General features: G+C 35.5%; 1 protein-coding gene and 1 long non-coding RNA gene across 4 annotated transcripts in view; one reads left to right on the forward strand and one right to left on the reverse strand.

The window, feature by feature from the left end:
• The first annotated feature begins 75 nt into the window (after window positions 1-75).
• LOC132018407 (uncharacterized) lies at window positions 76-11,421 on the forward strand. Of its 2 annotated transcripts, XR_009404527.1 has the most exons (4): window positions 76-197; window positions 2,338-2,378; window positions 9,721-9,774; window positions 11,042-11,421. It is a non-coding gene; the product is annotated as an uncharacterized LOC132018407 (long non-coding RNA). The 2 variants fall into 2 exon arrangements; XR_009404526.1 differs by lacking the exon at window positions 11,042-11,421 and having other exon boundaries at window positions 9,721-9,988.
• Window positions 1,299-16,690, reverse strand: part of RGS17 (regulator of G protein signaling 17) — a 93,153-nt gene continuing 77,761 nt past the window's right edge. For both annotated transcript variants that reach the window (XM_059401303.1, XM_059401302.1), the window contains exon 5: window positions 1,299-8,039. In XM_059401303.1, coding sequence (XP_059257286.1) covers window positions 7,851-8,039 — 189 coding nt within the window. In that variant the 3' untranslated portion in view covers window positions 1,299-7,850. The remainder of the gene's footprint in view (window positions 8,040-16,690) is intronic.

Here is a 16,690-nt window from a genome sequence, read left to right on the forward strand (position 1 = left end):
GGAAACGCCTCTTTGAACGTGCGGGGGCGGTGTGTAGGGCGGGGGGGGCGGGGCCGCTGCAGGTTGTCGCTCGGATTTCTGACGTCGCGTTTTTACATCCCGAGCGCTCAATGAGGATCCCGAGTGCGGCAGTGGAGGGCGGGGTAGTCCGCTAGCGGGGCTGGCGACAGCCGGTTTCCCTTCTCCTCGTTTCGACGGTAAGACTCGTGTTCCTGAGGAAGGCGCCCGGGGGAGTCATTTCCCCAAATCTTTCCAGCCTTGGTGGGCCGCGAAGTTGACCTGCTTTCAAACGACTTCGTGCCTCACCGAGCCTCCTGCCCGTCCCCCCTCACTGCGAGTGATGGTTAGTACTTTTAAAACAGATCGAGGGATTCCAAGTTCCGGAAGACCAGAGCGCAGCAAAACCTTCACCGAGTCCTGCCTTCGGTAGCCCCACCTCCGTCTCCCTCCAACAATCCTGAAATAGCGGATTGGTGCCGGGGATGTTGACGTTGATTGGTATAATGCTTTGCATTTTCAACAGAGCTTTTGGCAGCCCACCAGAGGGATGGCTAGGAGGGTGTAAGGAGAACCAAGACGGTCCTTGGGAGGCAAGGGTTGACCCAGTCCAGGAGCTCCCAGTACTTAACCAGTTTGCGCAGCGTCTGCTACATGTTTTCACTGTTGAGAGAGCTGAAAACTTGGAATTTTAAAAATCAAGGGGTAATTACGGGAGCCCTCGGCCAGGTTAAATCATCCTGGAGTCCTCTAATGACAACTGAGGCTAGGTATGAAATTCTTGTAAGATGAGCTTGCACTGTCTGCATTCCTTCCTTACAAATGAAAAGTGAAGTGGAGGAATGAGAGGACTCTCCAAATTATAGAGAGCAAAAATAGGTTTTGCAACTTAAAGAGCTCCAACTGATCACCTCAACTGTTCCTTTCACTTTGTGTATTCAAGCCACACTACTTTAAAAATTGTATTTTCTTTAAGATAGTGGTTGAAACCATTTTAATTTTGATCCGAGTATAGAACAGGACCGATAAGTCGTTTGTATCTTTATTAGAATCAGCTGTTGCCAAGTCTTAACTCTGAGTTTTTTTCTTAACCGTAGAAATGAGGGGAAGTCACGTAAATTAGTATGATCAATCTCTCAGCTGAATTCTCAAGTCAACTCAAGAATATAGTTTATTTATAAAAGGTGAAAAAATGTGAGAAAATAACTTTATGGAATGTTATGAAGAATCTAGCCAGAAATTATATTCCCTAAGATGCATAAGCAATTTAAGTAATATAAATAAGTGTACCTTTTACTCCTATGGTGTTAACACCAATGAGGAAACAGTAACTTGTCTAAGGATACATTGATGAATTCTTTATTAATTCAAAACATTTTTTAAAAGTGTAATGCATGTGCATTTTACAATAATATCCATAGGTTTCCACAATATAGTTAAATGAAAACAACTAGTTTGATTTACTTTGAAAACAAACAAAAAAAAGATACTTTGAGACTTCTGAATTTCCTTACATTACTGTCATGCTCAAATTCTATTATTACATATTGAAGATTCTAGCATTTTCAGGAAATCTATTATTTGTACACAGGTAAAATGATAAAATAGATTCAAGGACGGGGAAATAAAAACCCAAAACAACTTAAATTGGAGGAAAAAATCATCTAGATTATCTATTCAATTTATAAGTACCTACATTGCAAAATAACCAAGCATGTGTCTCAAGCTGCATTCATGCATTCAAAACTCCTTTATGGTCCGCTATTATTAGTGGACTACAAAATAGAGATCATTAAGTACAATGAACATGGTAGCAAAAAATTGGACACATTCGGTATAAATTTTACAGAACCAAACACTGAAATTTTTTTAATATTTGGCAAACACCCTAAAATCATATACAAGAAGCTGTATTTATGACAAATAGGTTAAAGCAAAGGTGGAAAATCAAGTCTTTCACATTATTTCAATAATCAGTGTTCATTGTTCTGTTGAGGGCAATATGGAAAAGAACTCAGCAAAATGATCATTGATTAAAATTACCTGTTACAACAAACTGAAGTCTTTACTCTCCGAGCGATATAGTGGATAAAGTAAAGGTAATTCAAGGGAGAAAATTCACTTTCACCTCCATTAAGTGAATATTCAAGCTAACGGTTTTGGAGTTTTATTTTCCCGTTGCACTTTCCAGTTTATTGTATTTTCATGGTATTTGTTAGCAGTCATTTAATGGAACCTAATAGCAGCGCTGAGGAATCTGCTCAGAATTTTTTTACCTTAGCATTAATGTCCAGTACATTTACCTCTAATATGATCTCTTAATAATGTATTGCTTTGCAGTGGTGAAACCTAATAAACTCTACCTCAACCACACGATCAAGGTCAGTATTAACAGTGAGAAGTCATAATGGTGGTATGTACCTCTGATAAGATGTGCTATAAATGGCACTTTACTTCTGTGGTCTTCCCAAAACTGGTAACGCCTGTCTAATCGTAGGGAAAACAATCAGACAAATTCCAATTAAGGGACATTTACAGAGTACTAGACCAGTACTCTTCAATACTGTCAAGGTCATCAAAACCAAAAAATGTTTTGAGAAACTTGCAACTAAGAGGAACTTGAGAAGACAGGATGACTAAATGTTATGTGTATGTTGAATGAAATCCTGTAACAGAAAAAAGACACTAGGTGAAAGCTGTGGAAATCTGAATAAAGCACGGACTTAATGCATCAATATTGGGTCATTAGTATGACAAATGTCACAATGGGTGTGCAGTATATAGAACCTCTTTAGTATCTTTGCAATTTTTCTGTGCATCTAAAACTTTTCTAACATTTAATGAAAAATTTTAGGAACACATACCACCTTTTATTCTTTTATTTTCATATTTTTGTGGTAAAATTTTTTTAAAAAAATCATACCAGAATACTTTCTATTCATGCCAATTTCAGTGTTTTCTAATGGCCAGTCTCTCATAACTTAGTTTTAGCTTTATTTGCACATACTTATTTGGCAAATTTTTTGATGTTTCTATTCTTATTTGATGTTTCTATTCTTGCTGTCCTTGGGAATGTTCTTTTATTTCCATTGGAAATAAAATTTTCAAATGATTTCATTTTATTTATCTTATTTAAACATTTATATTTTAAGCCTACAATATTATACACACATATTCATACACACATCTATATACATATATCTGTGTACACACATGCACATACACACATCTGTATACATATATCTGTGTACGTGTGTCATTGAAAGAAGCGTACTTCTTGGTTGTATGTCAGTGTGATGTTCTTGAACTAAAAACTGAATTTCAGTCATCCTGAACAAAGCAGTAACAGATTCATACCATCCTCCATCTTAAAATAAGCATGATTGTATTTGTTTAATAAATAATTAAATCAGATTTTTAAAGTATAGTTTGCTAAAGAATAGAGGAAAAGTACATTAAAGTGGCATTTAATTCTTACGTTCTTGAAATGGGAATAATAACTGAGCTGGAGAACTTTGATAAAGTAATAATAATATATGTAACACTTTATTCTTTCTATATTGACTTTTTTAAATTATCATGGCCACCCTGTAAATAGAGTATTCCCCATTTGAGGATGAGGAAGCTTGCTTAGAGAGGTTCAATATAATATTTGCCCAAAGTTCCATGAGACAGAAATGTAACTTGAATGCAAATTTGTAAGTAAAGCCTGGTATCTGGGAACAATAGTATCAATCTACGCACTCTCATGTGTTGTAAAGATACTATTAAGAACGTTGCAGGGAAGATCAGAAGCCAGGTTTTTGGTATCAGTTTTATTGATAAATACTTGCAGTTGTAACAAGTGAGGAATAACTCAAACTTTTACAGATTTAATACTGTTTTCTCAGGAGAACAAGCATTTTATATTGGTCAGAAATTTAAAAAGAACTGAAAAGAGCATGCAAATATAAATGTTTGCAAAATATATTTTGAAAATTAGGGTCAGAAGCGGTAAATATAAATACACAGGCAAGAAAGTTTTCTGAAACTGTCTTTATCACCTTTCAAAATAATATGCCATTGTATCCAGAGCAAAGTTTTAAAAAATTTATGTTTGATAGGGTTCTATCTATAGACATTTAGACCTAAGAAGTTTCAGGTGGCTTTTGAAAGAGTTCTTATTTTCCTATTTTCTGATTGTATTTAAAATTTCTTCCTTCTATATTTATTCCTCAAAGCATCTGATATTTTTGTATTTTTTGCAAATGTAACTTGTCACAGTTCCGATAATGACATTTTTTCAATATGTTAAAAGTGTATAGAAAAAAATGGATCATTCAATATTAAGAATCAGGTATTATTTTAAGTCAGCTTAATGGGGTGAAAATGTATTTTTGCCCCTAATATATAGACATTATTTACCTATTTCTATAGTCCTTTGTAAAACTGAACTATCAGGTAAATATATGATATGCATTTCATTCTGTAAGTAAGAACCTAGGCAGCATTAAAGGATACTAATAAACGCCCCATGCACCATGACCAAATATCAGAACTGGTCATCCTATGTACATATTTCAAGATTTTTTTTTTTTTAAGACCACATTATGGCCTTGATTTTTGCACTCCATAACATGGATATCAAAATTGTGTTTTGCTATTGTTGTTCATATGCCAGTGCACCCATTGTGCTTAGAGCTGCCCTATAACACTGTTGGAACATCTGTTTTACCTTTGGGTAACATAATAACAATTATCCAGAGTGAAGAAGAAGAAGCATCAGCCATCCATTATTAGTGTGATCTATGTACAAGATCCATCTCTGAAGAAATCTGGCTCTCCAATTTAGTTATATGTATTTATATATAATCTATACCCTCCACTTTTCTTTCCATGATAGACACATCTGAATTTAGGCACTATAGAAAGAGCATGTGCATTAGCAGATGCTAACAATACACAAAGAAATCCTGACAATCTAAAACACAAAATGTACCTTCTAAAGTGCTAATTTGTCCCCAGGGAGGAATATATTCACTAGGAAAAATCAAATTCTACCATAGCAAATATTGTGCTCTTGGAATGGTAGCATAGACACCAGTTGAGGGCTTTTTGTTTATTATAGCTCTGTAATTAAAACAGAAGGAGTTATACCATACTTTAAAAATTGGTAGAGTTGCAAATATACAGATATACTCGTAGATAGAAACTTCAGACATTTTGAAATTAAATGAGAAACCTCCCCCCCCCGACAGGAATTTAGTGCAGAAATGCTCACATAACATGGCTACCAACATCCGATGTGTAAATCTGCTCTCGAATCATTCTCAACCCAACTTCCTAATCAGGTTTTAAAAGGATATACTAATTTCAAAGTCTGTATTCTACAAATGCCCAGGTTAGAGATTAGGACTCTTTAGAAGGGCCCTTATCTTTTACATTTGGTAAAATATTAAAGGTATTGTCAAACAGACAATTCATCTAATAGTCCAAAGTATCTTATAAAGATAACTTATGGCTAGCAGGTCACCATCATATATAGTAACAACAAGAATATAAAGTCTATGTGTAAAAAGATGGATGCATGCGGTGTATCATAGTATATTACATATTTTCTGGTCATGTGCACCAATTTATTGTGCCTCAAAGATAGCAACAAATATGATATTACAACATATATTTGAATACATCATAGAAGCATTATAAACTCAATTCTACTCAAGAAAAAATTAAATAATTTAGGAACAACAGAACTTCACAATAGAAGTGATGATTCTTATAGGTTTTTCTTCACTCTTTCGGAAAAAAAAAATAGGACTTTTTGTAAACATCTTCGTAGCTATCTTTTTTCCAACGTATTACGGAATACTATTCAAATAGTAAATATCTCATTGACATGGATAAAGTAGGTTTTAACATACTAACACTTTCAGACAAAAACAGGCATTTGTTAAAAGAAATGATTATTATAAATATTTTCTATCTTCTATTCTAACTACATTTTCATAAATAATGTATTTAAAAGTGCTGAATATGGTAGGATAGTCAGCAACGCCAGTGTAAACAGAACATTTTGTTTTCTACTCTGCAAATTTTTTAATCCCATTTTGTCAAACACTGCAACAGTTAAAATATTTGCATAGGGAATAGATAATAGCCCTTTTAACCATATCTCCTGAATTCTATATAAATTAGAAAATCAAATTCACTTAAAAAAACAATCCTTGAAATGTCTTAAGTTTTATGGAAAAAAAAACTTATGATGCCAACCTTTCAAGTAAAATAAATTTTAAAAAGAAAACCCCAAACTTGTTTATTTTAAAAATGTTTAATAAATTAAAAAATGAGAGGTAGTTAAAAAATGACAAAACCTATAATTTTAATATCATCCTTAATATAAGGCCAGTATTATCAGTGGATATAAATATTTTTAAAACTTTCACTTTAGGTGACTCACTACTATATTTATTAAGTTTAAGTTAAAAAAATAGCCTCCAGGGGATATTAATATTCAAATGCAACACCTTGATATAAATATGACACTGACTTTTCTGTGTGTGCACATGATAGGATACTGTTTTCTTGAGTGTCAAAAGTACATGCCAATATCAGGCAAGTATTCTGTCTTAAAGATTTAGTGGTACTTATAAAAAATAATATGGCAGCTAGAAGATTTGAGCACTGTACTGCCTTTAAATTATGGATGAGTATTAATAGTTTGGTTTTAACATTTTTAAAATAAGTCATTCTGAAGATACTATGAAAACAGTTAAGGTCTGAAGTAGAGAATTATCTTCTTCATAACCCTTACAAAACTTCTCTTGGTTAAAAACTTAGCTTTTCATTGGATTTTGCTTTCAAGGAAAATATGCCACAGGACAGATGCTATTCATCAAAATGTTTTATGATGCTACATTTAGGCATTCCTTTATTAAATCCTTTTTTTAAATATATATTCCAAAAACTAAGTTATCGAGCTTAGTATTTTTTTTCTTGCTAAAGTACATACTTTACACAACCGTTTTAGAACTGGAGAGCCAGTCTTTAATAAATTAATTACAGTATTGGACATCTGATATATACATAGATTTTCCTCTATTACAATTAAAAACAACTATCACTCTTTGATTTGTCATTGAAATAGAATATCTTCAAATTGTTTTGTGCTTTTTTTCTCTTTTCTTCTTCTTATTGTTTTGTTTTTACATAACAAACTATTCTGTAAAGAAAATGCCACAGTTTTGGCAGTGAACAACCAGAGGAATCCCCCATTAGGATTTCCCAACAAGCAGAGATAAATAGCTCTTTTTCCATGTACAGAAATATTGGCTTCAAAATGAGTGTACTGAACACAGTATATAACATGTTGAATACCATTGTTACAACTTAAAAATTGGCTTTTTCTCTCTTAGATTATATTTAAAAATGCAAACCACAGCCAATTTTTTTTGCAGTTATTTCTATAAGACCATATTGCACAAAAGTCCTTAAATACAGATATAAGTTATGCCATTGGATTAAATATTACAACAGCTATGTGGCAAATGAAGCAATTTTACTTTGCACATGCAGTCTCTGGGGATACACTAGGAGACTGTTCATAGGACTACAAATACAGTTTGCTTGCAAGTAGAATGAGTGTTGAATAAAACAAACTTAATTTGGCAATCCGTTGTTTTCGTGTGGTGTTTTCTCCAAACTTAACCAGGATAACCTTGATAAAAATGGAGACAAAGACCATATGGTTGTATTTTCACAGTAGCCTGAGGAATACTAAACTGTAGTTCTCCAGGAACTCAGTTTCTGGTGTAATTTAACTACTTTTATTTCCCAACCCAGCCCTCCAAAATGATTTTTTTTTTTAACAAAAATTAAGATTCAGAAGTAGAGCTGGCAGTACTTTCAACAAAGGACTTATAAATTTGAGAGTTCAAAAACCTTGGAAAAGAATCTCTGTGCATTAAGGTATATATCTGAAGTTGGGCATCTTCATACATGTGAGGATTAGGATCCAACAGATTTCTGTTGATCACCTCTCTAACTCGAGAATCGAGACTGACCTAAAAAGGAATAAGAACAGGTACATTAAATAATTTTTTTTTCAAAAGTTCTCAAGTAAATATAGTTTTGTGACATTTCAGAGAAACTTCAAAGAGTTAAATCCAACTATCTAAAATCTTGAGGTTACCTTTTTTTTTTTTTTGAGGTTACCTTTTCCAAGACTATATAACCTTGCATACTTGTCTACCTTAAGAGTTGAACTAAAACGAACAAAAAACAACTTGTCTTTTAAACCAGAAGTTTAGTTCACAGATATCCTGGTTTACTGGGATTTGTCTTTTCTATGCACTTACTCAGGAGTTTTTTACCATTTCTATTCATCGTTGAGGCACTGGAGAATTCCCTAGCCAGAAGACAAATTTATCTCCTCCTATTAGGTGACTGCTGGGGTGACTCTCTTGATGGGACAAGGTAAAAATATGGCAGGGAGTAGTTCTACGGCAAAAGTCAGCATGATATATCCAGTGCTGATTCCTGATAGTTTTATATACCAACAAATCCTGTAGCGTCAAAGTAAGAAACCAGGAATCTGGAAGGGTGTAGTAGAGCAAACCAGAGCAGGCATTCTCCATGTCTTGGGGGTCCTTGGCAAGGCACAGAGAACTACATAGTCCTTATACCGAGATGTATCTGAAGATCTCCGTGTGAGAGGTTAAGGAGAACAATTGCTTAAAGTGGAGTCTTTGAAAGGAGAAATATAAGTAGGAATTCAGAATACCTGAACAAGTAGTCAGGACAGTGTTATTAAAAAGCGTAAATAAAGGGGTGCCTGGGTGGCTCAGTGGGCTAAGCCTCTGCCTTTGGCATGGGTTCTGATCTCAGGGTTCTGGGATAGAGCCCTGCATTGGGCTTTCTGCTCAGGAGGGAACCTGCTTCCCCCCTCTCTCTGTCAAATAAATAAATAAAATCTTTAAAAATAAAAGCGTAAATAAATCCTGCAAATGATAGTTTTTTGTTGTCTTTTGTTTTCCTCACTCAATGCTGGTCCTGTTGGAGCTGGCAGGACTGCTGGAAAGGGAGCTGGGGAAAAATAAATAGGAATAAGCGCATACTCCGGGAACAGAAATGAGCTCTGCTCTGAAGTGACCCGTTGGCAAAACCTAAGAGGCCAGCCATCACAAACTTGTCCTCATCGGTTTCCTCAGTCCTCAATATTGAGCCTGGACGAGAGCACTGTGATCATATTTTCTGTCTCATGATGTACTCCATCTATACAAATGTTTTATTTTTATAGCTAAATGTTTTGTCATAAGAATTTTGCAGAAGCCTTTTGGTTATGACTTCTTTTCCCACCTATTGTTCGGATTGAGCCTGGGGTCTGAGACAGTCCTAATAACTAAAGTGGCTCATGTTCCATCTCGGTGTCCCCAGATTCCTAAGCTCTGTGCCCCATGCAGAATTGGATCGATTGCTATACCCCAGAGATGGGTCCTATGAGGGAAATGGTGATCCAGACTAAATGTCTATGGCTTAGCTAGACCACATTATGGAAAAAATTAAATGTTTCATGGCTGAACTATAAATTTTTTTTAAAAAAATGTTCTGGAAATGGGTCATTTAAGGTTTTATTCTCTGTGTTATCTGAGCCATCTGAAGTCATCAAATACAAAGTAATAAAAAATACAGAATTTTTTTCTAAGCTTTTTATTTAAAAATATTATTTATCTTTCTATTCAATAGGAATGTGTTGACACTGAAGTTCAAGCTGATCTCATACTGCAAAGTGGTATTATGGTAAGGTGAAATCTTACCAAATACACTCAACTGTTTTTGTAAATGTTTTTGCTCCTACTTTCAAACTTGAGAAACTTTTTATTTCAACGGAGGAGGAAATGTTAGATGAATGATAAAGAAGATCATTTATTTCTTAAATAACAGCATAATTAAATACAGTATAATTGCTTGTGGTTAGAACCATATTAGTTATCTTAAGACAAATAAAATACCTTGAATTATTAAATGTCTTGAGTTCTCACTGTATAATTTTATTTTATTTTTGTGCAAATTAAAAACATAGTGAAATATCACAGAGAAAGTCATCTGACATTTAGTAACCTGTAACAAAACTCATTTGCTATTTCTATTTAAAAAAGAAAATATTTACCTTAAGTTCTGCTTGTTTGGAAAGGCTGTCAGTCAAAAGCAGTGTAGAGAGGTCAAATAACAAGGATAAACCCCATGGGTGTAAAAATCTATAGTTTCATCTGGTGGTATCTTTATGCTTCAGACTGTGGAACATCTATAATACAAGTTAGTGGGGGTGGGGGGGATCCCAGCACGGGCCTGAGCCATAGTCACCCTAGGATTCAGGCACAACTGGATGGCTCATGATCCCATCTAATCTGGGGTCCAGTGCCTGTGGGACTGAGGAGTTTCCCATAAAGAAGTCATCCTAAGGGAAGAGAAAGTTGAGAAGCACAAGACGAGCTACCGTTGCGCAACAGGGCTCTGGTAGTACCAGTCCTCACAGACTCCCATCTAGGTAGGGGAAGGGAAGGCACCATTCCCAGTCACAGCATTAACAGAAAAAGAAGTTCTCGGGTGGGACGGGGCACCGCACGGCTCCTTTTGAGTTTGGCCGCGTTCACCCAGCAGCCAGAGCAGTGCTGGGAACGCTGGCAGAGGTGGCAAGTGGTGTTTAGAAGGCTTAGGGGACTTTGTGGGAGGAGCTGGGAAGCTATACCCTCACGCAAGGAGCAGGAGACAGAGGAAGAAGAGAGGCAAGAGGCTTGCAAACATAAAAATATGTTCCGCCTGTAACTCCACAAACCAGTTGGGAGAAGAACGGCATGAGAGCCAAAGGTTCCACATGAGTGTGGGACAAAAGCGGAGGCCATGAAGACCCAGGTCTTGCTAGTGTGGCTGGGGAAAAGCCGGCTCAACTGGGTGACACACCTGCTTAATCTTGCTACATTCCCCACCCAGTGGAGGAGAACACGCAGATGAGTGAATGTCACCAGAGGGCTGTATGCTATGTGTTGACCCTGCCTTTCTGTTCTAGCCATCAAGATGCAATGGGAATTTTGACTTCGTGGACATTTGGGGCAGAATTATGCTGAAAAAGATGAATTTTTACTGAAAGTCTTTTTCCCTTGTGGAGATCCTCCTCAAATTAATTAGGTGACTTCCTTAAACAATTTTTAGGTATCATGATTATGTTTTTCTTCTCCATTTTTTCCCATTTTATCTTTAATTTTACCAAAGTTGCTTTATTTAGGATTCTTTTTGAAGTAAAATTCTGATTTTTGTTCCTTTTTCCTTTATAAGTTCATACTCAATTTTACCAGTGATATTCTTTTTAATTTTAACTAAACTTGGTTTTCTCATGTTAAATTTTGTGAAGAATATCTGATTCCCCCATTGGTTATAATAAATTTATATCATGTGTACTTTTAGTCATATTTTAGTCATGTTAATTATTTCTGCTGAAAATAATTATAAATTGCCAGTAAGACCATTGGAATTGATTTCTTAGAACAAAGATCACTGGATAAAATACAGTAGCCATATTCCTGGCAGTGCCCAAATGATGGGAAAGTTTATCTTGCTTGTCTAGGGAGAGTTCAGGCATGTGGTTATGAACATTATTTCTCATTTTGTCTCAAGTTCTAAGGTTGGGTTTATAGAAATCTGTGGAAGTATCATGAAGAAAATACTGGACAGTGGGATTACTAGTCAGCATATTACACTGAAAGGGCACCACATTTGGAACGAGAAGACCTTGGGCTTCTGTCCTCTCTTTACCAGGTAATATAGTTAGGATGGCCTACAATAGTTGTTCTGCCTCTTTGAGAATCCATTTATTTCCTTTGCTGTAAAATGGTGCCCTGTCTCCCAATGGCTAAAGGATTCTTGTGAGACTTATATTGTGATAATATATGTGAGACCATTTTGTCAATAACAGAGTTTAAGCCCAATATAAGGTGATGATGATGATAATAACAATAATAGGCCTTAAGTATCATGACACCAGTGTCTTCAGACTTTCTATCAACTTGAATTTTCCCTTTGCAGAATGACCCTACCTGACTTTACCTCATCTAAATACCACTGTTGACCTCCATCCCCGTTATATTCATCACATTTTTTTAGTCGCTTGCTTTTTTTTTATTTTTTATTTTATTTTTATTAACATATAATGTATTATTTGCCCCGGGGTACAGGTCTGTGAATCATCAGGCTTACACAATTCACAGCACTCACCATAGCACAGACCCTCCCCAGTGCCCATAACCCAGGCACCCTGTTCTTCCTCCCTAACCCCTGGCAACCCTCAGTTTGTTTCGTGAGATTAAGAGTCTCTTATGGTTTGTCTTCCTCCCTCTTGTTTCATTTTTTCCCTCCCTATTCCTCACAACCCCCCACCCTCCCTCTCAAATTCCTCATATCAGAGAGATCATATGATAATGGTCTTTCTTTGATTGGCTGTTTAAAGCAGCAATGTCCACAATAGCCAAACTATGGAAAGAACCTAGATGTCCATCAACAGATGAATGGATAAAGAAGACATGGTGTGTGTGTGTTTGTGTGTGTGTATGTGACACACACACACATACACACAATGGGATAGTATGCAGCCATCAAAAGAAACGAAATCTTGCCATTTGCAACAACATGAATGGAACTAGAGGGTATTCTGTGGTTACTTGCGTTTGAGATGATTTGTCTGTCTTCCTGAAATGTAAGATCTGTAAATAATAGGCCAGTGTTTTTCTTGTTCACCAACATATTCCCAACATCTAACCCAGTATCTGGCTCATAGGAAATAATCAAATATTTTTTGAATAAAAATATGCAGGCACAAATAAATGAATCTAGGAAAGTACAGTCAAATGAGTCCTGGTTAGAAAAAACAATTTATATCATCAAAAGTGCTAAATTTTGCTTAAAGGGGTACATACTTGCAAACACAGAATCTATCACTCATGCATTATTTTTAGAGAATTTTGGAATTTAAATAGGTTTACTGCTTTTTTTTTTTTTTCTCCCAGATAACAACTGGAAATTCAGGATGCAATCAAAGTAGCAAACAACCCCTACCAGTATTCAAATCACCATGGGAGAGAGCCATAAAGTTAGAGATTTAGTGAGTTTTTGAGCTTTCTCCATGCCATTATTCTGCAAAATGAGGAAACTGAGGCCAGAGATCCCTAAAGTAAGTTAGTTGCTCGGTGTCATAAGGATGGTAAGCATCAGGAGAGCTGAATTACAGCTCACGTTAAGGAAAATGCCATCACTAAAGAGATTTGTAGAAAGCTGAGCAGTATTCTTCATTTCAGGTATGTCTTACGTTTGCTGCAAGATTTATAATTATTCATTCAACAGCTCAATGCTGTTTATGGTAGGTAATAGCTTTTAAATAGACTTTTTTTTAATCTTTACACTCAATGTGGTGCTCAGACTTAGAGGAGTTCACGAGTTCCATGAGCCAGCCCAGGAAACCCAAACAGACTTTTTACTAAAGTTATTCATTTTTCTGGGTTTGTCTTTTCAATATTTAATAAATATAAACTGCCATCAGCATCTACAATTTGCAGTAAGAGTACTGTCAATCTTAAATTCCTCTTTACTACCCCCATTCATTCTGTCTTTGAGAACATCACAGAAAAAAATTTACTTTTGAAAAATGCTGTTCTTTATGTGTTTTTCTTTTTTTTAAATTGAAAATTTGTCCTTTCCCTCTTGAAATATACACTATACCAAAAAATGAAGGCTATACTGTCTCCAGATTACAAACATCTATTTTGTAACATAATGCTCAACTTATTTAAAATGCATAAAACATGCTCTTCAAGTAATGAAATATAATTTCAAACACAATGGCTTCATGAAAAAAAATAAGTTATCTAAATATAAATAATTTTAAGAATGTAGACTTTCTCTACATTTAACCAAGAGGAATATGATAACTCTATCAAATTAAGATAAAATGAGTCTAGTGAAGAAAAATGAGGTTCCAGTTAACCATGGAATCCTGATAATTTTTATTTAGTCCTTATTTTATAAATGATTCAAATTTTCATGTTCTTTAAAACTATTCAAAGTAAACAGAAATGTTTACAGAATTTCAGAGTTAGAAAGGCCAGATTATCTAGTCCCCAAATGGGAAATCGATCCCAACTCTAGCAGTTTGTGGCCTGGCTGCTTTGAATACTGCGTTGAGAGAAATTCTCTGGTTGAATCTGGGTATAGCAGTAAAAACCATGATAGATTAGCCACATCACTTGCTGGAGAGAATGGACTAGTAGTACAAGAGCCTTACAGTTGTCATTCTGGATTTGGTAGACTAGTCTCTGTGTCCCATTTTATCTTTATTTTGGTAAACAAAGCAACTGAACAACAAATCAAAGAAGTGGACTAATTTTTCCCAGGCCACACGATCAGCCTGAAGCAGATCCAGAACCAGAATCCCATCTGCATCTGAATGATGAGTTCAGTGCTCTTACTACTATACAGTCAGGGCTCTCTTGATGTGACATGTATTCCCTCCAGTGTTGGCAAACAACATTGGAAGGGTGACAACTCTGTATCATCAGACAGTTATTAATGTATTGTGGCTGATCAGAGATTTTTTGCACAGAGAGGTCAGTGAGATGTAACAGTTTAGAAAGGACTCTGGGGTGGCCAGAAAGTGTATGCCATTTTGTAAGTGTCTCAGTGAGTCAGGTCATGGTCCAAGACAAATATATTTATCTCTTGGCTTAAAATATAACTTATAAACAATTTTCTTTTATAATTTCAAATACCTACTTTTGGTTTATTTGTTTTTGCTAATAAACAATGATCAAATGATCAAATGCAATTACTATGTTGACAGGAGAACAATCCTTTGGCTAAACAAAGGTACCTCGTAGTGAGTTGGGGGAAATGGGAGGGGAAACAAACCCGAGAGACTGTGGACTCTGAGAAACAAACTGAGGGCTTTGGAGAGGAGTGGTGGGTATTAAGGAGGGCACGTTTTGCATGGAACACTGGGTGTGGTGCATAAAAAATGAATTTTGGAACACACACATACACAAAAAAAATTAAATTAGAAAAAAAAAGGCACTTCGTACAGTCCAATCATTTAGATTCTATGTCAAGAGTTAATTACAAGTCAGTACACAAGTAGCAAAATGATAAAAATGTGCATTTTGCTTCTGTGTGTGTGTGTGTGTGTGTGTGTGTGTGTGTGTGTGGTATTTTGAGGATATTAAAGAGTGGGTAATGGCCCAAATATAGATACACAAAAGAGAAAAGATATATTTCTGTTACACTAAATATTAGTCCATTTAACTTAGGGAAGGTAGTGCTTTTGATCAGAAAATAATATTTTAAAGACTTTTTGGTGAAACTCATATTCAAAATAAATTAGGCTAAAACAAAACTCCATTACTTTTGCAAAACAATGAAAATCCAATAGTTTTTAGTTCAGTAATCAATAACTAGGATAGCTTGAAACTGTGGCCCCAAGAAGTAATTTTATGAAAACTGTTTATTTTACAAAGCTCCATTAATCAGTGACACCTGAAAATCGGGAGTCTGAAGACAATGGGAAAGTGTTTCCCATAAAAACTAAAAACTAGTAAATGAAGACTGTGAAATAAAGGAATTCTATGTACTTCATATGGAGCATATTTTTTCTACCAACATTATTTTAAAGTAGAACATCCGTCATAGATAGTACAAAGAATGGACTAGAGAATCGAGGCAATTACCATTTTCACATGATACATAATATATATTTTGGGGAGAGAAACGGGCTAAATAATCTTCCTAAACAACAATTATGTGCAACATTAGCACGTCATTGGGCACATTTGGATGGTTTGATATCTTTGCCATGTAATGCAAACTTAAAAATGAGAATGAAATGTATCTGCTAATAAAATCCAAGAAGTGGCTAGGTGCTGAGCTTCCAGATAGACTACAAACCTGAAGCATGTAGTTCTGAGGTTAGAACCACAAAGTAGCATCTATAAGAAATGCACCGAGGCTACAGAAAAAATTCTGCGCACCTTGTTTCCAGGAATACTTTCTCTACATTAATGAGGGAAATAAAAAAATACAACAATCTTTGTATATCCAATTCCAGGTCTCTCATCTTGTGGAGACAATACTCTTGGGGTCCTCTGGAATACCAATGGCAATTATAACTTAACTAACAAATTTTTAAAACTTACTCAGGTACACCTTATTAGAAGTGAAATAGTTTATATAGCCTTCCAAACATAGACGTGGATTCGTTTTATAGATTTCAAGGTGAGGGGTGTAGGACAGTTTGGGGCCACATCCCGGACTGGAGGAAGCCCCAATAAGCAGAGAATATTTCTAGGGAATTTCTAGGGAATACTGTAGATGGGCACACAAGAGAGGAGTGTGGAGCCAAAGGAGCCAGGTCAGGACATTTCAGTGCACAGAGACAGGAAAGACAAAAAGAGGGTGGTGTGAAGTGGGACTCTGTCTCTCAGCACTGCAGAGGCCTGGCTACCCTACTAATTCCTCCCTCATCAAGTCCTTTTCACTCTGGCAGCTGGAGCATTACTCAGGATCAAATTATTTTTTAAAAAGTTGATGGAAAAGTGTTAATTTGTTTCCTTGAAATGTTCCTTATTAATTAGGCATGTTTCAGCCATGGCAAAAAAAAAAAAAAAAAAAAAAAAAAAAAAAA

This window comes from Mustela nigripes, chromosome 5, assembly GCF_022355385.1.
Source record: "Mustela nigripes isolate SB6536 chromosome 5, MUSNIG.SB6536, whole genome shotgun sequence".
Classification (NCBI taxonomy): Eukaryota; Metazoa; Chordata; class Mammalia; order Carnivora; family Mustelidae; genus Mustela; species Mustela nigripes.